Here is a 26,470-nt window from a genome sequence, read left to right on the forward strand (position 1 = left end):
GGCCTACCTCTCATTGAGGGAATAGCAGTAGTACTAAAGGTTTTAAATCCTATCTTATGGGAGCTTCCCGTAGCCCAGGTTTCTTGAAGGAGGACTATTTCACTCTCTCCAATATAATCCTGCCATATTGGATCCCTTTGGTTTTTCCTAATCCCCGCAATATTCCACGAGGTCAGCTTTATCTTCATTTTGCATTTTTCACTAGTTTTATCACGGTGTATCTTCTATTGGTTGGTCTTGGGACTTCCTTACAACTATTACTTGCACTACTGGCAAAACTGCCATTTATGCACTGCTTCCTTACCCTGGCTGGCTATTGGATCTTCCTCATCACATACTTTGTTAGAACCTGCTATATGGATTAAAGATCCTCCAAGGCTCATACATGTATTTCCATTCTGGATGCCATTAAAATAACTGCCTGATCCCTTTGACAAGTGCTGATAAACGCATCAAAGATCATATTATCATCAGCTATAGATTCCGTCTCTAGCGGGGTGGTTAAAGTACCAGTGAGTTTTTCTACAACTACATCATCATTAGTTATAGGCTTCAAATACATGCAGATGGTTAGGCGAGTCTTATCCTGCTCAAATCCAAATAGTTGTCAGTCTTGGGAATCCAGGTTTGACAGCCCCTGGAACCTGTTAGATTGTATAACCGGTAGAAATCCAATAACTCTGTTCCTACCCTCTGGCTTATAGAAGTACCCTTGGGGAACTACACTAATCTCAGTTTTAGGGGCAAGGGTTGCATCACAATAGCGAAAAAGATAATGAACGACCTTTGGTCTACGAAAATTGACCACAATGCAATCACTCCTTATATTCTTTTTTTATTATTTATTTTTATTGCAGATACTCAGATGAGATAAGGTCAGCATTAGCATATACAGGCAAATAAAACAGTAGTGCACATCAGGGTATAGACCATGGAGCCCCCCGTTACTCTTCCGTACAAACACTAAAAAGTCCATCTATCAGTAGCGGTGAATCTCTCTCTGTACACCAGCAGCCCGGCATAGGGGGCATCCATGAAAGCCATCCAGGCATCCGCATTTTCTGCTATATTCTCCCCTCCCCCCAAAACAAACATTCACTATGTATGGAAAATCCGCTAAATAACACTTTGTTCAAAACTTAACTCTGCAGTCATGGTAGAGGCATCATACATTTCCTACAGTCCCTATCCCCACCTCCCTCCCGGTAGACAATTGGTGCAAACAATGTTCGTCCATCAGCTTGTTTCTATCAGATCAGGGTCAACTCAGGACATGCATCCCAACACCATCTCGGCCCCCTCTCCAACATTAGGCGCAATCATGGGCCTCCCACCCCCAACCCTCCATCCAGCCCATGATAATGTCTCCATTTTGGCCAGACCTTTTTAAACTTTCTCGGGCAGCCTCTTGATTTATACGTCACCCGCTCCGCCGCCATGTAAAGGTCCAGCCCTCTCCTCCACTCCTCCACAATGGGGACGGTCTCTGCCCCCCAATATTTTGCAATGTCACGTTTCGCCACTACCAGAGCCAGCGTCAAGAACACCAGCAAGGGGCGAGGGAGATCAACATCATTAGTCATTCCCAGGATAGCCAATTTGGGTTCCTGTTCAAGCGGCACTGACAAGACATCCCTAAGTTCAGTAAAGATGAGGGTCCAGTAGGATTGTATTCTGTCACAGGTCCATATGGTATGGAAGAAATCCCCCACCTCAAGCTGACAACGCAGGCACTTATCATCCAATATTCTCCCCATTTTGTGTAATCGTACCCTATCGAAGTAGGCTCTATGGAGCACATTGTATTGGATAAGGCGGAGCCGGGATTTAATGGCCACCTCCCTCGGATGCATTAGAACTATGTCCCAGTCGATATCTTCAAATGTGCCTAGATCCCTTTCCCAGTTGTCCCTAAGTCTCGCCAGATCTCCCAGCATGTTATTGGTAAGTTTTTTATATGTGAGTGATACAGCCTTGTTCGGTATCTGTTCCTGCAATAGTCTCCCTTCCAGTGGGGCATACTCAGGAATACCCTCTAGAGTCAATGCCTGTGCCCTCCATGCATGACGGAATTGGATATACTTAAAAAACTGCGAGCGATGGAGCCCATATTCTGCCTGCAAGGACGCAAAGGGTTTCAATTCTCCCTTAGCAATGACATCACCTATTGTGGATATTCCAATATCGTCCCACCGCTTACAGCCAGTAAGCTTATGCAGCTCAGAGAGCCATTTCCATTGCCAGAGTGGAGCCTGCCGGGTGGGCTTCTCATCCCACCCCATGCGTCTTGTGGCCAGTTTCCAGGCCCTGAGTGTGATGCTCGTGGCCGGGAGCAGTGACCTTTTCACCAATCCGCCGTACAAATATGTCAACAGATTATGCGGGGACAGTTTATTACGCTCTAGCACATACGTAGGGTGGTCCGCCGGAGCATGAAACCAATCGTTAATGGGGGACACTGTTGCATCCAATGAAGAGTTGAGAAGGTATTGTAAATAAGAATACATTTATTCTTAAACAAGTACAGCACTGAGATCCAAGCAGAGTGTTTCTTCAATCAGATACAGCTCATACTGGCTAGTACAAGCCCAACATTCTAAACTGCTAAGCTCTATCAATTGAAAGATGCCCTAACAATACAGCATAGTTAAAGATACATGAATAGTAAAACAAAATAATGAATAAACAGAAATAATAAATAACTATAGGATATAACACACCTCCTCACCTTACAATATCATTTTAAGTAACATACTCCTCCAAATATTTAGGTGTAACCTTCAACCTAGTGCTAGACCTAACAGAATAACTGCATATATCTGGAGAAGAAATGACATTGTTCGCCAATTGTGTACTGCATACATCTGGAGAAGAAATGACATCGTTCGCCAATTGTGTATCCGAAACTGATACAGAATCATTTCCAGTGTGCACATCAGAAATTGAGACAAGATTATGTGAAGCTTTATGCCCCACATCATGAGTATGCTTACCATCAAGAGAACATTGGTTAAAATCATTATACACAGAAAAATCGCTTACATTAGAAGACAAATCTGACTTAAAATTAGATGGACAATGAAAAGACTGAATAGAATGCTTCTCAGAGTTAATTTCCAAAAACTTGTCCACTCTAGCAACATTTCTGTTGCTCCACCATTTTCCACCTTCAACCATGACAGAATATTTTCCTACTTTAACAATCATTGTATCAGGATAGAATTTAGACCCTCTAACTTTAAAAGGTCTTTTAATTCTACTTTGTCACCCACCATGAATTCTTGATTTTTCACATGTTTATTCATATCTAGCCTTAGACTTAATTTGAGAATTCTTCACATTCATTTTAACTAACTCCAAATTAGGTACACTTCTGTCAAAATGAGTTTTACTCACAACCCATTCTGGGGAAAGTTTGTTAAATGACTCTCTCCCTCTCAACATGGCAAAAGGGGTAACTCCAGTTGTAGAGTGTGGAGTATTATTGTATGACAAAATTCTATCACCAACAACCTCTTGCACTGACAGACCAGAAGAAATAGCCAACTGGACAGAATCTTTTAGTACACGGTTTACTCTTTCTACTAAACCATTTCCCTGTGGGCTGTAAAGGGCTGTAGTTAAATGTGTTATACCAAGAGTACCCAAAATATCTCTCATAACATGCGAAACAAATTGTACGCCATTATCTGAAACCAGATAAGCAGGAACCCCTTCTGATCTGAACAGTTTCTTCAAAAATTTGACCACATTTTCAGTATTAGGATCCTTCCTGAATTTGAAAGACACCCATTTGGAATGGTAATCAACAATGGTCAAAATAAATCTGAAACCTTGATTCAAGGCACCCACAGGACCCAAAAAGTAAATTCCTAACTTCTCCCAAGGATTCTTTGGAAAGTCAACTGGGGATAACAGAGAATTGTATGTGCGAAGAGATTTCTCAGCCTGAGAACATTCAACACAATTGTTTAATAAAGTTTCTACACTAATGTCCATACCAGGCCACCAGTAGTGTAGCCTCAATCTTTTCTTAGTGCTAGTGATTCCCCCATGACCTTTATGAGCTAGTGTAATGATTTTATCTCTGACTGAGTTTGGAGGAATGAGTAGAGAACCTCTTAAAATGAAATTGCCTTCAAGACTCAATTCATCCTTTATTTTAGAGAAAGGAAGCAAATTTTTATCAAGTTGATTCTCCCTTGGCCATCCCACAGATATGAATCGTCTGAGAATTTCTTGAGAAGAGTCTTCTGCTGAAGCTTCCACCCAATCAGATTGAGAAATAACATTCTCCATAAAGTTTAAACCATCAACCAGACTGATTACAACTTCTTTATCATCCAACACAGAATCAAGTGCTGATTCCTGTAAGGGACACCTGGATAAAAAATCTTCTTTAAAAATTTTACCTCCAGGTATGTGCCTCATAACAAAATAAAAATCATAAAGTTTAGAAAACAAGCGAACCAGCCTAGGACTAACATTTCTTGTCCCTTTATCATTCCACATGAAAATTAGGGCTTATGATCCAAAATCAAAGTAAATTCTTTACCCCAAACATAGGTGGAAAAATGCTTAACACCCCACACACAAGCTAGGGCCTCTTTTTCTATAGTGCTATAGTTCTTTTCAGAAGAAGATAGTTGACGTGAAGCAAATGCAATTATAATTTCGTCTCCATCAACCATCTGACTCAGGACAGCACCTAATCCACAATTACTAGCATCAACAGTAATATACGAAGATTCATTTTGATTAAAGGGTTTGAGAGCTGGAGCAGTAATTATCACACTTTTGAGTTTCTCAAAAGCGTTTGAGAGCTGGAGCAGTAATTATCACACTTTTGAGTTTCTCAAAAGCCGAAGTTTGTTCATTGTCCCACATAAATTTAACTTTATTCCTAGTTAACAATCTTAGAGGTTCACTAATCAGTGCAAACTTTGTACAAACCTTGAATAGAATTCTCTCAACTCTAAGAAAGACCTCAATTGATCTTTATTAGTAGGTCTAGCACATTCCCAAATGGCCTTTAACAAATCCTGTTTGGGACTAATACCTCTTTGAGAAATGACATGACCTAGGTATTCAACCTGATCTAAAAGAAATTTACATTTTTGCTTCTTCACCGTCATACCATATTTGTGTAATATGCCTAAAACCTGATCTAGTTTGGTAAGATGTTCCTGTACCAAATTGGTAGAAAATAAAATATCATCCTGATAAGCCAAGACGTCTTTAACATCTCCAAACAATTGGAACATTAACTTCTGAAAACAGAAGCCGCAGAGGCTAGGCCAAACGGCAATTTCAGAAATCTGAAAGCACCAAATGGCGTATTAAATGCAGTAAGGTCTCTGGAGTCTTCATGTAATTCAATTTGGAGGTATGCGGCTCTTAAATCTATGGTGGAAAAAATCTTCGTTCCCTTTAACTGAACCAACATGTCCTAAATGCGAGGTAAGGGAAAACAATCAATTTGAATATTCTTATTCAATGATCTCAGATCAATACACAGTCTGAGCTCATCACAATTCTTTTTAAGAGCGACTACAATGGGAGAAATCCAGAGTAAAGAATCAATTTGCTCAATAACTCCATCATTGCATAATTGATCAAGATGTTCTTTTAACTTCAACTTTCAAAATTATTTTATGTTCAAAGCCTTTGACTGAACCTAAAGTATCAGAGAAGAGATCACGATGTTTATTAATCACAGCTTCTATTTTAAAGATACATGAATAGTAAAACAAAATAATGAATAAACAGAAATAATAAATAACTATAGGATATAACAGACACGTGCTCCGCCCAATAGTAGGCTTCAAGATTTGGGAGCGAGATTCCACCACTATATTGATGCCGTTGGAGAGAGGCCAGCGCTATTCTCGGCTGCTTACCCAACCATATAAAAGCTCGAAGGTCAGCGTGGATTTTACGTATTAGGCTGTCTGGAATGAGATAATATTCATTTTGCAGGGCGTAAAGATACTTGGGTAATACTATCATTTTATACATCGCCGCTCTGCCTAGGAGTGTCAAAGGGAGTTGGCGCCAGCGGTCCATATCTAATGTGGAGTTCACAAGTATTCTCTCTACATTTTTCCAACGCTACAGTAGCCTATCAAGCGTAATATACACCCCCAGGTATTGGAAGCCCTCCTCGGACACCACCAGCCTATCAGGAAGCGTCTCCCCATGTGCATCCCCTCTGGGGTCGAAAAGGACAGACTTGTGCCAGTTTATAGCATAACCAGAGTAACTGCCATAGCAGTCCAACTCCCTGAACAATTCGGGCCCTGTGTGCTTTGAGTCGGTGATATAAAGAAGGACGTTGTCCGCATATAGGGACAATTTCTCCTGCGACTCGTCTGATTCTGCGATCCGGAATCCTGAGATCCTATGGTTTTGTCTAATCCTGGCCGCCAATACTTCAATTGTTAATGTGAAAAGCAGCGGCGATAGAGGGCAGCCGAGTCGGGTGCCTCTTTGGATCAAAATTTCGCGGGAGAGCCTACCGTTAACCCTCAACCTGGCGCGCGGGTTAGTATAGAGAAGGCGCACCCATGTTCGGAATTTTGGGCCGAACCCAAAGGTTTGTAGGACGGCCTCTAGGAATGACCAATGCACTGAGTCAAAGGCCTTTTCGGCATCCAAGGAGAGAAACCAATGTGGCGGTTCCCTGTCTCTCACCTCCTGGAGCCAGTTGTGCGTGCGCCTGAGGTTAAATTTCATGGCCCTGTCCGGCAGGAAGCCAGTTTGATCTAAATGTATCAGGTCTGGAATGACCGCCCTCAGCCGTCACGCCAAAACCGTGGCAAGGAGCTTCACCTCCGTGTTCAACAGGGAGGTGAGTCGATATGAGGCACAATCCTCTCGTGGTTTGCCCTCTTTATGTATAGGAATTATGGTTGCCATGGCGAGGTCAGCAGGCAGGCCTCCTTCCCGGCACGCTTCGAAAAAAGATTTTTTAGGTGAGGAGCTAGTATATCAGCCGTGCCCTTAAAGAATTCCGGGGGGAAACCGTTCGGTCCCGGTACTTTGCCCGGCTTTAGCCCAGCAATGGCCGCCTTTACTTCCTCCAGCGAGATGTCGGCCTCCAGCGCAGGTAGAGCCTCCGCATCCACCACAGGCAGAGTAACGTGTCAGATAGCGGAGAGAGTCTTCACACGTGCCCAATTGCCTGGCTTTGTAGAAGCGTTCATAGTAGGCCACGAACGCATCCGCAATGTGGGGGTCTGAGCACACCAACCTCCCCCTCTCATCCAGGACTTCATCCACCCACCGCGCCACCTTCTCTTTACGGCTGAGCCATGCCAGAAGTTTGCCTGACTTATCCCCCACATCATACAGTCGGTGGAGTGTGGCCAGGTTTTGCATCCTCGCCTCCTCCGACACTAGTTCCCGATAGAGCCTCTGGTTGTCCAGAAGTTTACGCAGGGTTGTGGTGCATTTTGTCAGTAGGTGTTCTCTCTCTAGCTCCACTATGTCCCGTTCAACATTTCCCACCTCCTCCTGTCGCTTCCTCTTCTCTTCCCCCAATCTCCTATTTATTCTGTCTCTCATTACCGGTTTCAGTGCCTCCCACAGGATTACTGCTGAGTCCACCGGCCCATTGTTTTCGGCCAGGTCGACCCGTGCATCCGCTCTGATGCCCTTAAGTAAAGTTTTATTTTTAGGTCCCAAGCGGCAAGACGCCACGTGGCCCCCCTTCTGCAACCAGAGCGGCCCACCGACACCAGAAGCAGCGAGTGGTCAGAGAGACCTCTCGCCAGGTATTCTGCCGTGTCCTCCATGGTTAGTTCCTGCCTGGGCATGAATATATAATCCAGTCTGGAGAACACCTTGTGTGCAGCTGAGTAGAAGGAGTATGCAGCAGCGTCTGGGTGTAGCAGTCTCCAGACATCGGTGAGGCCTATGTCGGACACTATTTGAGCGAGGGGAGTCTGAGTTCCTCGGGCGCTAGGCGTCCCTGATCTATCTATACCTTTATCCTTTACATCATTAAAATCTCCACCCACTAACTGTATGGTGTCCGAGGTGTCTAGAAGTATGGTCGCTAGCTTCTTCAGCGTCATCGCTTGTAGCTTTGGAGGTGCGTATACTGAAACAAGAGTATAGGTGCATCTACGCCAGGTTCCCTGTACTCCTACACATGTCCCCATTGGGTCTCCCCATGTGCGGGTGATACGGAATGGGCACGTGTTGTTAACAATAATCGCTACCCCCCCTGGAGTCCGTCGTGTATCCTGCATGCCCCAGTACTTTATGTCTACCCCTCGCTATGAATGCACAGGCCATACCCCTAAGGTGTGTCTCCTGCAGGAAAACGATGTCAGGCCCTACTCTCTTGAGATAATTGTTCACCAGCCCCCGCTTTATCTTGTTACCCAGACCATTCACATTCCATCTCAGGACATGCAGTTTCTCTGAGGCCATAGATCATGCCAACAATGTACTTGCCATCCGGGCGGAGAGGTCAGGTAGCTTCCGGTGTGGAAGTACTGCAAAGGACACCATACTACTTGACTGCAGATAACCAACTTGTCCCTCTTCCCCCCAACCAGGACCCCCTGCAAAAAACTGTTTCAACTGCCCCTCCCCTTTCACCCCCCTCCCCACCTTTCCCCCCCATCCAGCCCATCTAAGTAACCATTAACAACTAGGGCTTTCAGGCAGTAAAGGTCTGTCGCCCCCCCACGAGTTCCCAGATCAAACTATCCCCAGGGTTCAAAAGTGAGTTCCACAGGGGGTATCGTCTGAGTGGGTGTGCTGTGCTCCGAGTCCCGTCGTGTCCGAAGTGAACCAGGCCATAGGTCCCACAGCAGCAGCCCACAAACAACAGTCTGAGTCAATGTAAGAAAAGGAAGAAAGATAATTATAACTTGCGTGGTACCGGCAGCGGCATGCTGCCGATACGGATGTTGGCCCCAAACCTCTTCATGAGTGTGAGTCTCGCGTATCAATGTCCTGCTCCTCTATTCCGCCGGTTGCTCCCTGCTCTATCTCCCGGATCATCACCTCCAGTGGATGCGTTGACCGGACTGTGGATTCATCCACATCCGATAGTAGGTCAATGTTCAGTTCTCCCGTGTCCATTCCATGTGAGTGGTCTCGTCCCCCGATCCTTGGCACCTGACTTCCATTGGTAGTGGAAGATGCATCGCAATCTTCTCTCCCTCGGCCAGCCGTGCGAGGGTTCGGATAAGGTGATGGGTGCGAGCCTCGCCGCATTCGCGGGATCTGTGATCTTGGAGAGTTAGGTGAGTTTCTCCGAAAGTTAGCCGCCGCCAGCTCCGTTCGGATCCTGCGGCCCTCCTCCTCAGCCTCTCGAAGCAAGGGTCTCTCCTCGAGCTACTGCCAGGCCTCTTCCGGGCGGCTGAAGAAATGTGACTTGCCTTTGAATAACACTTTCAGTTTCGCCGGGAAGAGCAGCATACAAGAGATATGGAGATCTCGGAGTTTCGCCTTGACCGAGTCATAGGATCTTCTCAGCTTTTGGACATCCTGGCTGTAGTCAGGGAAGATCATGATGTGTGTGTTCTCGAATTTCAGCTCACCCGCCTTCCTGGCTTCCCGGAGGATGAGGTCCCTGTCTGCATAGTTCAGAAAACGCGCGATGATCGGCCGCGGCCTCGCCCCCTCCGGCGGTTTCGCTAACAGTGCCCTATGTGCTCTTTCAACGATAAAACAGTTAGAGAACTGGGCACGCGGGAACGTGGAGCGCAGCCAGTCCTGAAGGAAGGCCGCTGTGTCTGTCCGCTCAATGCCCTCTCTAAAGCACATGAAGCGGAGGTTATTTCGTCTTGCCCGATTTTGGGCGTCATCCACTCTCCACTGCAGTTGCCTGTGGGACGCCTATAGTTCCGCCATTTCTTTGCGGAGAGTTGAGACAGAATCTTCAGTTTCACTGATTCTGGATTCCGCTGTAGTCACCCTCTCCATGAGGTTTCGAAAGTCTTGGCGCAATAGCAGGACTTCGGAGCCCACTTAGCCTATTTTGGTCTCCAACGCTGCCCTGGAGTCTTTGATATCGGTTCTGGAGGCCTGAATCGCCTCTAGGAGCACGGCCATATCAGTGTGTGTTTCCGGGGGATTCTGGGGCATCTCCCTGTGCGTCCTCGTTGTGGTATATTGTTCAATGGACTCCTGTCTAGCAGCCCGTGAGGGGGGGTCTCTTTTCCCCATGCCTCCCCGTGTATCAGGTCCAATGCGTCAGGGGGGAGTGTGGCACGCTGTAGTGGGGTAGGGCCCGGAGTCTCTCGCAAGGTGTGCCTGTTTTCCACACAAATCGTCTAGCAGGGCGCTCTATCCCAGCCTCGTTCACAGGCAGTACTTGTGCACCTGGAGCTCCAACAGGCACTGCGTAAGGGATTCCTGTTCGTTGTGCCCAGGGTAGCCCCGTATGTTGGGGGCAGCTGCCGTCTCTCTCCCGCACCCCCGCTCGATCACCTCATTCAACCACGGGGGGGAGGGGGGGCCGGGGAACGCCGCGCACCGTGGCCCCACCGGCGCCATCGCCGAGACCAAGTCTGAGCGCCCGTATCCAGGGGCCGGTCCTCAGCGCCGCTCTGTAAGGCACTCACCGGGTGTGTAGGCGCTGAGCTAGCCCCTTCCTCCACACTCGCCGGGACCGCCTGTCTCACGGCTCCGGTTGCTGTTGTTGTAGGGCCCCCTAGGTCGATGTGCCGTGTCCATGTCCGATTCCTGGTCGTTGGCCCAGGGTAGACCCGTAAACTGGGGGCTGCTGCCGTCTCTCTCCCGCACCCCCGCTCAATCACCACAGTCAGCCACGGGGGGGAGGCTGGGGAACGCCGCACCACGGCGGTCCCACTGGTGCTCTCGCCGAGACCAAGTCTATTCAGGGGTAGAGGCCTCCGGGCGGGTCTCCACAGCCGGCGAGGGGCCAGTCCTCAGCGCCACTTTGCCAGGCACTCACCGGGTGTGTAGGCGCCGAGCGAGTTCCCGCCTCCTGACTCGCCGGGACCACCGGCCTAATGGCTCAGGTTGTTGGGGGGCCCTCCAAACCGATGTGCCTAGTCCGTGTCCGGGTCTGGGCTGGGCCGTTTATTTTCCACCAGCCGCCATTTTACATCTATAGCGCCGCTTCGGCCGCCGCCTCTTCCCCGGCGGTTTCCGAACTCCATCCGGCCAGACAATTGAGGTCACCGCGGCCAGTGCACCTGCGGAGCCTCAGGCTAAAGTTTTGGGGTTTTTTAAGGAGGTTTGGGGTATGTAATGTCGTCGGATGTTCGCCGGGAGCCGAGCTGAGACACGTCTCACTCGTCCATGTCGCTGGCCACGCCCCCACTCCTTATATTCTTAGCAGATTTTCCTACCCACCCCACTCTGCGAACCATTAGAATCTCGTTGACATCAGATGGATGGAAGTTCTTAGGCCTGGTCAACCAGTCTACAGTTTTGTTCCTTAGATCAGCCCAATTTTCTTTCTGCCCCATCCTCAGTGCTGGAACCCCGGTCAAAATCAAAACATAAGGGCATGATGCCGGGGGGAGGCGCAAGGTTTCCACATGAATATAAGTGAGGCCGCTTTTATTGTTGATTGAAAACTACTGGGCATACAAGGAACTCTGCAGTGCCAGCCCCCAGTAACAAAACCACCCCCTCCTTTCCAGCTTCCCAGGGAAACATCCCATGCCCAGTCCGGCCATGCTACCACCCTCCAATGGTGCCCCTCATCTTCATTTAGACGGTCTCTCATGTGTATTTAATTTCTTTTATAGTCTTGCTCATCCCAAGTATGTAGGGCAAGGTGTCGGAGTGTGTTACATCCCACACCCATTATATAGAGACAATGACTCATATTAACCTGAAAGTCAACGTTTAGGAAATGTTACTTAAGATAATGGGTGCTACAAGGTGTAATCCTTCTTTCATCCATCATTCAGTCTTTCACCATTCATTCTGTCCTTCTATCTGTGTGCCCATCTATATCCAAACATATTCAACCATTTGCAAACCTATCCACCATGTATCCTTCCATCCATCATTTCACTCATCCAACCCTCCATCCACCCTTTCACTCATCCATCCATTATTCAACCATCCACCCTTTTACCCCATCCATCCATACACTAATCCATGCACTCTTCCACCCATCCATCTATTTACTCACCCACCCAGCCATTTACCCTTTTACCCATCCAGCCATCCATTCACTTACTCATCCATCCAACCATTCACTTACTCATCCATCCAACCAGTCACTTATCCTTCCACCCATTCACCCTTTCAGTCATTCATCCTCCCTTTCTCTCTCCATCCCTCTTTCACCTATCCATCCATCCACCCACCCATCTACTAATCCATTCAAGAATCCATCCATTGATCCTATTACTCATCCATCCTTTCACTCATCCAACCATCCGTTCTCTCATCCTTCCACCCTTTCACTTCACTCATCTATCCATCCTTTTGTCCATCTACCCCCTTTCACTCACTCATCAAGCCTTACATCCACCCTTTCACTCATCCATCCATTCACCCTTTCACTTATCAATTCATTCATCCACCCATTCACTGAACCATCATCTACCCTTTCACTCACCCATCCATCCATCCTTTCAAACACCCATCCACCCTTTTACCCATCTATCCATCTATTTACCTTTTCTCTCATCCATACTTCCACTCATTCACTCAACCATCCACCCTTTCTTTCAGTATCTATCCATTCACCCTTTCATTCATTCTTTCACCAATCCATCCTGCCATTCACACATTCCTTCACTTATTTACTCACCCACCTTTCATATTAAGAGCCGAGCCATTGTCTGCAGAGTTGCAGAAAGAAAAGACCCATCAAGGACTTCACCCTCGCTGTAGTTCCTAAAGCAAGCGGAAGGCAGACTGAAAACGTAGAAGTCATGAGTCATGCATGATGCAAAGTGCCAGGATGTGACTTGACTGTGACATGGTATTGTTTCCGGGGCTTTAAGTGGTGTAAAAAAACGGGGGGTCTCTTCAAAGGGGGTGTTTGATGTAATTAAGAGCGTGGTTTAAAACACCTAGGCTAAAAAACTGCGCTTAGCATAGTGTTGCGCCCGACTGGTATTATGGTATTTTTGTCATTGCATCCAGATTTATCAATAAATCAATCAAGGAATTTGTAGAGCGCGCTACTCACCCATTAGGGTCTCAAGTCGCTGAGGGGGGTCGCTACTGCTCGAACAAACAGGTCTTGAGTTGCTTCCTGAAGGCGAGATGGTCCTGTGTCAGCCGGAGGTGGGTGGGCAGGGAGTTCCATGTCTTGGCTGCAAGGTAGGAAAAGGATATTCCTCCGGCGTTGGCTTTGCGAATACGTGGGACGGTGGCGAGGGCGAGGCTGGCGGAGCGGAGCTGGTGGGTAGGCATGTAGAATGCGAGGCGGTTGTTGAGGTACCTGGGGCCCGCATCGTGGAGAGCCTTGTGTGCGTGGGTGAGGCGTCGGAATGTGATTCTCTTGCTAACGAGGAGCTATGGCAAGTTCTTCAGATGGGCAGGAATGTGGCTGTGGCGGGGGATGTCCAAGATGAGTCTTGCCGAGGCGTTCTGGATGCGCTGTAGTCTTTTCTGGAGCTTGGCTGTGGTTCCGGCGTAGAGGGTGTTACCGTAGTCCAGGCGGCTAGTGACAAGGGCCTGGGTGACCGTCTTCCTGGTTGCGGTGGGGATCCATCGGAAAAATTTTCGCAGCATGCGCAGGGTGTTGAAACAGGACGATGAGACGGCGTTGACTTGCTTGGTCATCGTGAGGGAGGAGTACAGGATGAAGCCCAGGTTGCGTGCATGGTCCGTTGGCTTGGGTGCGGTGCCCAGGGCCGGTGGCCACCAGGAGTCGTCCCAGGCGGAGTGCGAGGGTCCGAGGATGAGGACTTCCGTTTTGTCAGAGTTCAGCTTCAGCCGGCTGAGCTTCATCCATTCGCAACGTCCTTCTTCCTTCCTGGAGGCTGGCTCTGGCGGTGGCGGGGTCGTTGGTGAGGGAGAGTATCAGCTGTGTGTCGTCAGCGTAGGAGATGATGTTGAGGTTGTGTTTGCGTGCGATGGCTGCGAGGGTGCTCATGTAGACGTTGAAGAGGGTGGGGCTGAGCGAGGATCCTTGTGGGATGCCGCAGATGACTTCGGTAGCTACTGACCGGAACGGGGGGAGGCGAACTCTCTGGGTTCTACCGGCGAGGAACGAGATGATCCATTCTAAGGCCGCGCCTTGGATTCCGGTGTCGCTGAGGCATTGTATCAGGGTGCGGTGACATACCGTGTCGAAGGCTGCTGAGAGGTCCAGGAGGATGAGTGCGTCGTTTCCCCGTTGTCGAGCATAGATCTGATGTCGTCGGTGGCTGCGATGAGGGCGGACTCGGTGCTGTGGTTGGCTCGAAAACCGGACTGTGATGGGTCGAGGGATCCGTTCGTCTCGAGGAAGGTGGAGAGTTGTTTGTTGACCGTCTTCTCGATGACTTTGGCAGGAAACGGGAGAAGCGAGATGGGTCGGAAGTTCTTGAGGTCCGTGGGGTCCGCGGTGGTTTTTTTCAGGAGGGCGCTGAGTTCGGCATGCTTCCAGCTCTCTGGGAAGGTGGCTGATGCGAAGGAACTGTTGATGACATCGCGGAGTTGGGGTGCGATGATGGTGTCGGCTTTGTTGCAGATGTGTTGTGGGCACGGGTCGGTGGGGGAGCCGGAGTGGATGGTGCTCATAGTGCGGGCGGTGTCTTCGGTGCTGACCGGGTTCCAGGTGCAGAGGGTGGCGGTTGGGTGCGCTGGTACGGTGGGTGGGTTGTTGGTCTGTGCGCCGAAGCTGTCGTGTATGTTGGCGATCTTGCGGTGGAAGAACAGGCGAGTGAGTCACAGAGGTTGCGAGGGTGTAATGTCATTGTTGCTAGCGCTTGGGTTGGAGAGCTCTCTGACGATGCAGAAGAGTTCATTGCTGTTGTGGCTGTTGTTGTCCAGTCGCTGTTTGTAGGTGGTTCTGTTGGCGGTCCGGATCAGTTGGTGGTGCTTACGGGTTGCGTTCTTGAGGGCTGTCATATTCTCTGGTGTCTGGTTCTGGCGCCAGGTTTTCTCCAGGGAGCGGCATGTTTTCTTGGAGTTTATGAGGTCGTCCTTGAACCATGAGGCTTTCTTGCTGTGGGGCCCGTTGGGTGGTTTCTTCAGTGGTGCGAGTTCGTTGGCACAGTCGGTGATCCATTGTGCGAGGTTGCGGGCTGCTTCGGTGGGGTCCGTCGTGATGGTGGGAGGGTTCCGGCTGAGGGAGGTGGTGAGCTGGTCGGCGGTGATCTTGCTCCAGCTTCTGCGGGGGGGCTGTTGCGGGTGGTGGTGGGTGGTGGTTTTCTTGAAGGCGAAGTGGACGCAGCTCTGGTCTGTCCAGTGGAGTCCGGGGGAGTGGCTGAAGGAGATGTGCTTGCTGGAGGAGAAGACGGGATCAAGCGTGTGGCCGGCGTAGTGGGTGGGGGTGTTCACCAGTTGCTTGAGTCCGAGGTTTGCGAGGTTGTCCAGCAGGGTGGTGGTGATGCTGTCATTGTTGTTCTCCAGGTGGAGTGCCGGCGGTGTCTTCGGTGCTGACCGGGTTCCAGGTGCAGAGGGTGGCGGTTGCGTGCGCTGGTACGGTGGTTGGGTCGTTGGTCTGTGCGCCGAAGCTGTCATGTATGTTGGCGATCTTGCGGTGGAAGAACGAGGCGAGTGAGTTGCAGAGGTCTTGCGAGGGTGTAATGTCGTTGTTGCTGGCGCTTGGGTTGGAGAGCTCTTTGACGATGCAGAAGAGTTCCTTGCTGTTGTGGGTGCTGTTGTCCAGTCGCTGTTTGTAGGTGGTTCTCTTGGTGGTCCGGATCAGTTGGTGGTGCTTGCGGGTGGCATTCTTGAGGGCTGTCATATTTTCTGTTGTCTGGTTCTGGCGCCAAGTTTTCTCCAGGGAGCGGCATATTTTCTTGGAGTTTATGAGGTCGTCCTTGAACCATGAGGCTTTCTTGATGTGGGGCCCGTTGGGTAGTTTCTTCAGTGGTGCGAGTTCGTCGGCGCAGTCGGTGATCCATTGTGCGAGGTTGCGGGCTGCTTCGGTGGGGTCCGTCATGATGGTGGGAGGGTTCCGGCTGAGGGAGGTGGTGAGCTGGTCGGCGGTGATCTTGCTCCAGCTTCAGCGGGGGGGCTGTTGCGGGTGGTGGTGGGTGGTGGTTTTCTTGAAGGCAAAGTGGACGCAGCTGTGGTCTGTCCAGTGGAGTCCGGTGGAGTGGCTGAAGGAGATGTGCTTGCAGGAGGAGAAGACGGGATCAAGCGTGTGGCCGGCGTAGTGGGTGGGGGTTTTCACCAGTTGCTTGAGTCTGAGGTTTGCGAGGTTGTCCAGCAGGGTGGTGGTGTTGCTGTCATTGCTGTTCTCCAGGTGGAAGTTGAGGTCTCCTAGGAGGATGTAGTCTGGGGAGGCGAGGGCGTGCGGGCTTGCGAAGTCTGCAATGGCTTTGCTGAATTGAGTGCGTGGACCTGGTGGTCTGTAGATTAGGGTGCCTCTGAGGGTAGTCCTGGGGTCGGTGTGAATCTGGAAGTGCGGGTGTTCGGCGGTGGGGAGGGTGTCGTCTGAGTTGGTTGTGATGCGGATGGTGTTTCTGTGGACGATGGCGATGCCTCCTCCGGTTTGGTTGATGCGGTCCCTCCGGGTGATCTTGTAGCCCTCCGGGATGGTTATGGCGATGTCGGGGGCTGAGGAGGCGTTCATCCAGGTTTCCGTGAGGAAGGCGACGTCTGATGCTGTTGTGTCTAGGAGGTTCCAGAGTTCAACTGCGTGCTTGTGGACGGAGCGGGTGTTGAGCAGGATGCACTTGAGGTGATTCTTGCCGGTGGTAGGTTTGGCAGATGCAGGTGAATTTGCACTCCGGGCAGGTGAAGGGTCCATGGGTGCATTTCGGGGTGGCCAGGTAGCAGGTGTGGTTCCAGCAGGTGTTGAGTGCGCGGAGGGTGGTGGCGTCGTAGGTTCGTCGGGTACGTTGGCATCGATGGGATCCAGGGTTCCTGGCGCTGGGCGCGGTCCAGGCGCAGACGGGCTTGCCTTTGGCGCGCCTTCGGCGCACAATCGGCGCGTCGCTGCGCGCTCGCTCTGAGGTCATCATAAGTAAGGAGCCGGGAGGGAGGGGCAACTGGGTGGCTGGAGCGGGGCGGCGAATGGGCTGGCGAGGGGCGGGCCGCAGGGAGGCAGCGGCGGGAAGAGTCTAGTGTGGGCGGCTCAGCGGCGGCAGGGTCGTCCGATCAGCAGAGCAGAGCAGGAAGCGGAATCAGCTGAGGCAACTGGATTCCTGGCAGCAGGCAGGCAGGCAGTAGTGCGTGGGGGCGACCTAGCCTGGTGACATATAATACAGCAAGAACCATTACATGAACAACAAGCCAGGACTACTGGCTTTGTCAATGGTTGCTAGTTCCTTAAAATAAAAAAGCAGCAACCATGGCTTTGTTGAATATGATATAATATTGAAAATACTTCAGTTCTAAAATGATGAGACAGAGAAAGAACAATAACCCGTTCTTTTTAACTTGTTTTACAGGCTTCTTTAAATGAGCTGTTCTCTAATGTTGCAGCATGGGCGTTTTACCTTTTAGCTAACAGAAGGCCCTGCTGTACACTGATGCAGGAGGAGGCCACCACATGCTTTATCATCCCAGACTGCTGCATTGACATTCTGTATGTGGCAATTACCCGGCATACAAAATGACAATGGACCGGTTGGGGCTGCTCTTGTGCTCGAGGAGGAGTGCGAGGCGCCCCATCAGGAGTGTGAGGCCTTTCACAGGGGAGCAGTGTTGCTCCCTGTGATGGCCAAAATTACGGACAAAAGGCGTCCGTAAAGGGGATCCTAATGGACAATGGACGTGAGGTCCAAATTACGGACGGTCCGTGAAATTTACAGATGGTTGGTCACCCTACGAGTCCCGCCAGGTGCGATGGTCATATGTTCTTCCATTCCCTCCCTGCCATTCATATCTACATCCCTGATTTGTTTTCCTCCGTATATAACCCCGGTTTTATCACCATTACAACAGGTAAAGCACTATTTAAAATAAGTTGCTTTTCACAGACACCTGCTTTGGTTTACACTGTCGCCCAGAGGCGGAAACGCTGCAGAATGCATAACACAAGACGAATGACTTACTGGCTACTGGGTCATTGCATGCATATTAGAACCCATTTTGTAGTTCGTGGTTAAAATACCTACCTGTGTTTCTGCATATGCAGTTCTGCACTTGTGGAATTAGAAAGTAGAAAATACGTTCATTTCTCACCTCACTTTTTTTACACTTAACACACGAACCGACTAACATTATTTTTGAAACCATTAACTGCGCAAGGCTAAAGAAATGGAATTCCTCTCACAATAATCTATTTTCCATTTACTTGACTCCAAATTTAAGGAGGACAGAAATGACAGCTGGTTTCCAAAAACGAATCTCTCAAAGCGAAGTTTGGTAAGGACATCTCAATGTCTGCGTGGCGAGCAGCGTTGCCAGCCACACCTATTGCAAGCAAGGCATGCTTGCGTGAGAAGGTTCTCTGCACGTCGAGTTCTGACTCTTCGTTTAAAATTCAGAATTAGAGACAGCGTGATTTCCCCAACAGGCTATTGCATCTGGAATGGTACAGGACTGGGTCGCAGTCAGTAGCAGTCACATTGCTCAACCCCAGGCCTGCCAGCCATTTAGATGCGTCATATTAGGTAGAACCGGCTTCATCCAGCCAGAGTGAAAGTGAAACGATACCCCTCTCCCTTCTATATTGCCCAATCTTGATTTCTTTTCTCAACTGACAATGTAAATTCTGGATATAATATTATACAGAATCATGTATGTGTTGAAGAGGGCCAGTCTCAGGGAGAACTATGTAGATGAAGTCACAGGCGTCCGAGGTGTACGCGGTGTAAAGCTGACGACTGGGTTCTAACAGTCAGGACAAAAAAGATCTATCGGAGAGCGTGACCTTGGATTCCGATGTCATGTAGGCATTGTATAAGGGTGTGGCAGGAGACCGTGTCAGATGGTGTGGAGAGGTTCAGGATGAGAGATACAGTGTCCCCTCCAGGGCTTTAAGTGGAATGAAAAAACTGTGGGGTCTTTCAAAGGGGCGTGGCCAATGTAATTAAGGGCGTAGCTTACAACCATTTACGGATAAAAATCTGTTCTTAGCATAGTGTACCACCAACTTGTATGCATGGAAACTACATCTCCCATGATGCCTAACGGACGTATCCGCTACAGCCCCGATCACATGGCATCTCCACCGGAAGAGGAAGACTAGTTAAAGGCAGCCACAAACAAAGAACAAGCTGCTGATTACTCCCTGTCTGAGCAGCGCCGGCCGTGCTGCAGATCCTAGTTCCAGCTGAAGTAGGGTAACGGTGCACTTGAACTACCTGACCGGGAAGTCCTGGTGTTGTTACTTCAACAGACTTTCTTGTTATGTATCTATTGGGGGCCGAAGTGTGCTCTTTACATGGGGATTCAGCCTCCATTGCTGGTGGGAAACCTTATCTCATCTAAAGCCCACACATATCCGTTACCTGGGAGTGATTCACACTACAACTTTGTATAAAATCAACCAAGGATTTAGGTATCTAGATTTTGCTGCTAAGGATGTAATTTGAGCTTATGCACTTGACTGTTAAATGATGCAGAACTATTAATCCAGATTCAAACGAAGTATTTAGATCGTCTGTGCTTGGTTTACCTTAACAAGGGGTTCAAGAGGCGGCCTTCTGCTCTTCCCCTATGACGTGGAACAAAGTGTGTGTATGGATCTTTGGCTCATGGCAAAGCTAGCGATGGCTGAGTGTCTGTATGGGCTCCTGGCTTTATGACTCCCTTTGTACCTCTATCCTTTCCCTAGCGCAATCACTATCATTACAGAACTAAAACACAGAACTGTTGGTTCCATGATTTTTCTAAATGGAAGGAATGCTAATATTTACTTTACAGGTAGTGTTGTGAGTCGATTTAAATCCTGTATATAGATTTCCTGATTCATGCCCTTATATAGGTACAATTCACATTGCCCTTATTTAGGCATGGAAATCCAGCCTTTATTTATGCTAACCAAATATAGACATGGTCAACTACATCTGATCCTCTTTGTCAAAACGAGGTCTTGGACAACCAGACTCTTAAGCCTTTAGGACTTCCCCTTGCATGGATATTGATTTCTCCAAGGACTCATTTATTATGCATAAACATCTATTCCTTAGGGTTCATTCATGACGTTCACATGCCCGACTTGTACTTCAATACAGGCATTCCTAAACACCTTCAAGGTATAAATATACCTTCACTTGTAATGCAAGGCACAGTGTGGTTCAGCGATCTACTTGCACGACCCAGCTCGCCACAGCAAGTCCCGAAGGAAGTCAACTCCCCAACTGACGCACTGACCAGACGCTCTCATCCTCCACGCCGAGAATCCAGCACCATTGTTTCTGACTATTCTTGTGGGGTGTTAGAGATCGAGTCCCGGGAAAGAGATACCAACCTCTCTCATTCTAAGCTATGGAGCTGATTAGAACCTGGAGAAAAGTTTGGCAATTCTTGGCACAACCAAACTAAACTAAACTATATCTAAAACAGCACCCACTTCTTCCCTCATACTAGACTTAGGTTAGGTACACTGGGGTAGGATTATTTTAGAAGCACCAGTTGAGTATTTTAGCCAGTGTTATTTATGTATGTATTTTTATATATGTCATAGCTACAAACCATGCTATTGCAGTATTATTTTATATTACTGCTAAAGCTGTATGTATTATACTTTGCATTCTGTCTTATGATTGTAGCAGGTCATATCTCTTGCATGAGAAATAAGTCTGTTCAATAAACCCTTTTATTGAAACGCCCGTCTCTCTATTTCTGTGCAACTCTGTAGAAACGAAGGATGCACGATTGACTGAGTGAAACTGTAATCTATTGTTTCCACGACTCTGAAGATATTGTTCCGACTCTAAGGGAAACAAAGTTGTCATGTTTATGCGGTTGTCAAAAACAAATCCCTTCTTTTTCATTTGAGAAAGTTTCTAGTGACCTCTGAGTTAGCTGGCACACACAAGTAACTAAGTTTAATGTACTCGATAGAGACATACTGACCTCAGTCCTATGTCAAATCTATAGTGTATATTATTCCAATGCACAGAGCCTAACATGGATACAGAAACTACACTACAGTAGGGGTTGCTCACTGGCTTACATAAGAGATACCATATATCCTAACGATTGTTGATCTTTGAGTATTTTGCTTTTCAGATCTCCCTCTCTGCTGACCCCTTCCATTCCTTTCCCCGCTTGACCATCCCATTCGCCTGTGCTGTTTTAGCATTCAGGGTTGGGGCTGTCGAGGGGTGGACCCCTTTTGGCATCGAACCGTTCCCGAGGAATTGTCGAGCTGACAGAATAACAAGCCCACGTATCTATTTCCTCCTGGGCAGGTCGATACAAAACATTGTCACTTTAGAGGATGTCGTACGCGCCCTGGCAACAATACAACAGGAGTTAGCCAACTCTTGGGCCGAAACGGCAGCCTTAAAACAAAGGGCATGCAGAGTAATCCTTTTGACATAGGGGCCGGAAGGTTCCCTGGGGGTGGGTTCACCTCACACACTACCCCATTTAGCATAGAGATGCCTGTCTCCATACCGCTAGCTGCACCAGAGAGGTTTTCAAGCGAGACCCACAAGGTCCAGGTTTTCCTTACGCAGATCCCACTCCATTTTACTTGCAAACCTAAGGCCTTCCCCACCAACCAGTCTAGAGTAGCTTTTACCATCTCCTACCTAATTGGCGATGCCGCTCAATGGGCTGTCCCTTTGGTGAGGCGTGACAACCTATTACTGTATGATTGGGATGCATTACAAACGGAATGAGAACAAGTGTTTGACCGCAGAGCTGCAGCCTTCACTGCTGATCGTGAGTTGCTGGAGTTATAGCAAGGGAGTAAGGAGCTGTTGGTAATATTAATACCTTCCAGCGATTGGTAGTATAAACTGACTAACCGGAAGCTAAACAAGCTGCATTGTTTTATCAAGGACATAATGAAGACTTAAAAGACATGTTAGCTCCTATTGAACCACAACCCACTTTGTGTATGGAGCTTATTAACCTAACCCTGAGACTGGATCACAGGTTGTCTGAACGTCGGTACTAAAAGAAGCGATATTTGAGAGAAACAGAACAATCACAGGAGGCGCAGTAGCACCTCCGAACCCATGGAAATAGGCACCGCACGAGCAACTCTCACAGCAGTGGAAAGAGAACAACGACGCAAAAATGGCCTATGTCTCTACTGCGGTAGGAAGGGCCATTACATGAAGGATTATTTAGTGAAACCAAGAGGGAGAGCTAGAGAAACACCAGCCAGTGCCATTGTGGAGGTAAAGAAGGTTGAAAACCTCAGAGCCTAAGAAGACCGGAAGGGAGGTTCTTGGACGTAAAAGTGGTCCCTTCTGTTCATGGAGATGTAAGAGATCCTTTCGTAAATTTTTACGTAACCTTACAGTTCGACAAATAATCAACAGCACACCCTCAAGGACATGGTAGATGCAGGGGCTACAGGACTCTTTATGGATGAGGAGCTAGTTTGCAAATTACAAGTAGAACTTATTACCAAACAAGAACCAGAAACAGTAGTGGCAGTAGATGGACGACAACTGGTTTTGGGGCCCATCTGTTGCAGAACCAAAGATCTCGAGGTCTCATGTGCGGGTAGTCATATGGAAGTGTTGTCATTCAACATCATTCAAGTCCCACAATATGGTATAATTTTGGGTCTTATTTGGCCCAGCAAACACTATACTGTTATTAATTGGGAGAAAGAGTTACTAGAGTTCATGTCCCCATGCTGCATGGAACACTGTAAACAACTACAAGTCAGTCCGGCAAGAGAGCTATCCAAGCGACACGTGACCGCCACAGCCACAGAGAAGGAGGTAGACTTACCAACGCAATACCATGAGCTACAGGAGGTTTTCAATGAAGAACAAGCAAATGTACTGCCTCCTCATCGCATTTACAATTGTCAGATCGATTTAATTCCCAGAGCGGTGATTCCTTGTGGACGAATATATGCCCTCATGGAGCATGAGAACGAACACCTGCAGCAGTACCTAGACACGTATCAAAAGAATGGGTTCATAAGGCCCTCTAAGTCTCCAGCAGCATCGCCTTTGTTTTTTATTCCTAAAGCAAACCGCGAGTTAAGGGCTTGTGTGGACTTCAGAGCCTTGAACAACGTTACGATAAAGAACAGGTATCCATTGCCTCTCATTCCGGTTCTCTTAGATACGGTACACCAATCAGTCATTTATACTCGGTTAGATCTCCAGTGGGCATACCATCTTGTAAGGATGTGGAAAGGCGATGAATGGAAAACGGCCTTCCGTACTCGATACGGGCTCTTTGAGTATCAGGTTATGCCATTCGGATTATGCAATGCACCGGCAGCGTATCAGTTTTTTCTGAATGATGTGCTTCGAGAATTCTTTGAAATCACTGCCATTGTATACATCGATGACATCCTAGTGTATTCCAGCAGAGTAGAAGATCATACCGCACATGTACGTGCCATCTTGCTGACGCTTCGTGAAATCCACCTATACTGCAAACTAAGCAAGTGTGAGTTCCACGTGAGGAAGATGGAAATTTTGGGGGTCATGCTTTCGGGTAAAGGCCAAGAAATGGCACGACGTAAGATACAAGCAGTCATGGATTGGCCACTACCACAGAACGTGAAGGAGTTACAATGCTTCTTAGGTTTTGCAAACTTTTATAGACGCTTCATTAATCAGTTTTCACATGTAGTGGCACCTCTCACAAAACTCCTAAGGAAGAATGCTTCGTATCAATGGTCAGACGAAGCACAGCACGCATTTATGGAGATGAAGACGGCTTTCACCTCTGCCCCCGTTTTAGCAGACCCTGACAATGACATACCCTCTGGGGTAGAAGCAGATGCATCCGATGTAAACACAGGAGCACTCCTGTCACAACAAAACAAAGATAACGGACATCTACATCCGGTGGCCTATATGTCGCGGAAACTGAACAAAGTGGAGTCACACTACACAATTGCAGAGAAAGAACTCTTAGCGCCAAGAAACTAATCAGTGTTAGTGCGCTTAATAAATGATTTAATAACATAACATAACATAACATAACTCTTGGCGATCAAAGAGGCTTTCAGAGAGTGAAGGCATTGCCCGATGGGTGCAAGGTATACCATTACAGTCTACACAGACCACAGAAACCTGCAGATTATGAAGTCAGCACGGTTACTCACTCCAAGCAAACTGAGATGTATGTTGTTCTTTGCCGAATTTGATTTTGTCATCACCTACCGTCCTGAGGTGGACAATAGGAAAGCAGATCTCCTTTCCTGTCGAGACAACACTCCCAAAACAGCCAAACAGGAAGTAAAAGTCATTATTTCCTCAAGTAAAGTATTCTGTCTTCTACAAACCAATCAATTTCTGGAACAAGTACAATAAACAATGAAGAAAACCACCTGGAAAAGATGGATGGAAAAGAATCCAGACTGGCACCTGAAGAATGGGCCCCCAATGTCAGGAAAGCAGTTTTTAGGTCCCTGTGTTGCCTTACAGAGGTCGATTTTTCAATGGTGTCATGTGAACCCTTGTGCCGGACATACAGGAAGAGACAAAATCTTGGAAAAGGTGCTAAGGCAGTTCTGGTGGCCCACTGTCAGACAAGATATTTACACACAGGTCCAACATTGTGTGACATGTAGTCAAGCCAAATCAGATCACAGAAAACCACAGTGCTTACTTCAACTGCTACCAACCCCAGAGACGCCTTGGGAACATATATATCTGGATGTTATTGTTTGTTTGCCGCTGGACCAAGGGTATACCACGATATTGGTAGTAGTGGATAGCCTCACCAAGTTGGGTCATTTCATCACGTGTCCAGCCCTTCCTACTTCAGCCCTGCTGGCCACGTTGCTACTCACCCATGCGGTCTGCTTGCATGGGTTGCCTTCTGTAATTGTGTCAGACAGAGAACCTCAATTCACTAGCCAGTTCTGGTAAACATGGGGCGCTACAGTACACATAACCGCCAACACATCCACTGCCTTCCACCCGCACACTGATGGACAGACAGAACGCTTGAATCAGACTCTAAAACAATACCTACGATGCTTTGTGGATCAATCGACAGACAAGTGGGTAGATCTTTTATGGCTGGCAGAGGTGACGTACAATAGCTCTCAACATAGCTCAATCAAGATGGCTCAGTTTTTCTGTACTTTTGGTTTCCATCCTAGATTCCTCCCAGTGGTTCAACCAGTCCACATGGACAAAATCCCGACCTGAAGGAATGCTCCAGAAAGACACAAAATACCTTTAGAGTGGCGCAGAAGAACCTACTGGAGGTCAAAAGACAATATAAGAGATATGCCGATAAACACCAAGGTCCTGGTCCAGAATACAAAAAAGGGGATTATGTGTGGTTGTCTACAAGTACATATGCTTCAGGAGGTAGAGTGTCTTCAACCGGCGGTACATTGGACCTTACTGAATTGTACGACGTATCAACCCTGTGGCATTAAAGCTGGCCTTATCAGCAAACATGATGATCCATCCGGTGTTCCATGTTTCCTTGTTGAAACCTTTGACAAATCCTGCAAGGAGGAAACAGGTACCCATCTGGGTAGACAACGAACCTGAATATGAGGTAAGAAAGATACTAGATTCTAAAATATGGCGGAATACCTTATGGTATCTCATTTCCTGGAAGAATTATGGACCTGAGGAGGATTTGTGGGAACCCGCTTCCAGCATGCACGCACCTCGTTTTACATCTGCGTTTCATAAGGCCAATCCTGAAAAACATTGTCCCAGGAGAGGGCCCTCTGAGGAGGTAAGTGTTGTTACACAACTCAAGACGACTTGGGCAGATCCTGGTCGACTCAAAGACAGAGACATACCAGAGGGTGAGGGGGACGCATTGCTGTTCACCCGTGGTGGTGAAACCTGGTCTTGGCTGTCTGGATAGAGGACCCAAGGGGGTGGGGGAGGGGGGGGCTCAGCAGTGATGGCTGAGTCGGCGGACGAATGGTGCTGCAACGAAATCTGCATTTGGCACCAGGTACTGGAAACTACATCTCCCATGATGCCTAGCGGACGTATCTGCTACAGACCGGATCACGTCGTGCCTCCACCGGAAGAGGAAGACCAGTTAATGACAGCCACAAGTGAAGAACAAGCTGCTGGTTATTCCCTGTCTGAGCAGCGCTGGTTGTACTGCGGATCCTAGTTCCAGCTGAAGTAGGGTAAGGGTGCACTTGCACCACCTTGACCGGGAATCCAGGTGTTGTTACTTCAAAAGACTTTCTTATTATTTATCTATTTGTGGCGGAAGTGTGCTCTTTACATAGTGACTCAGCCTTCATGGCTGGTGGGATCCTTGCCTCATCTAAAGCCCACACATATCCGTTACCTGGGAGTGATTCACA

General features: G+C 48.3%; 1 protein-coding gene across 1 annotated transcript in view; it reads left to right on the top strand.

The window, feature by feature from the left end:
* Window positions 1-24,197: 24,197 nt before the first annotated feature.
* Window positions 24,198-26,470, top strand: part of LOC147702357 (uncharacterized) — a 109,432-nt gene continuing 107,159 nt past the window's right edge. The window contains exon 1 of the mRNA XM_086929412.1: window positions 24,198-24,429. Within this exon, the coding sequence (XP_086785538.1) occupies window positions 24,198-24,429 (232 nt within the window). The remainder of the gene's footprint in view (window positions 24,430-26,470) is intronic.

Source organism: Lissotriton vulgaris, chromosome 7 (genome assembly GCF_964263255.1).
Source record: "Lissotriton vulgaris chromosome 7, aLisVul1.2, whole genome shotgun sequence".
NCBI lineage: Eukaryota > Metazoa > Chordata > Amphibia > Caudata > Salamandridae > Lissotriton > Lissotriton vulgaris.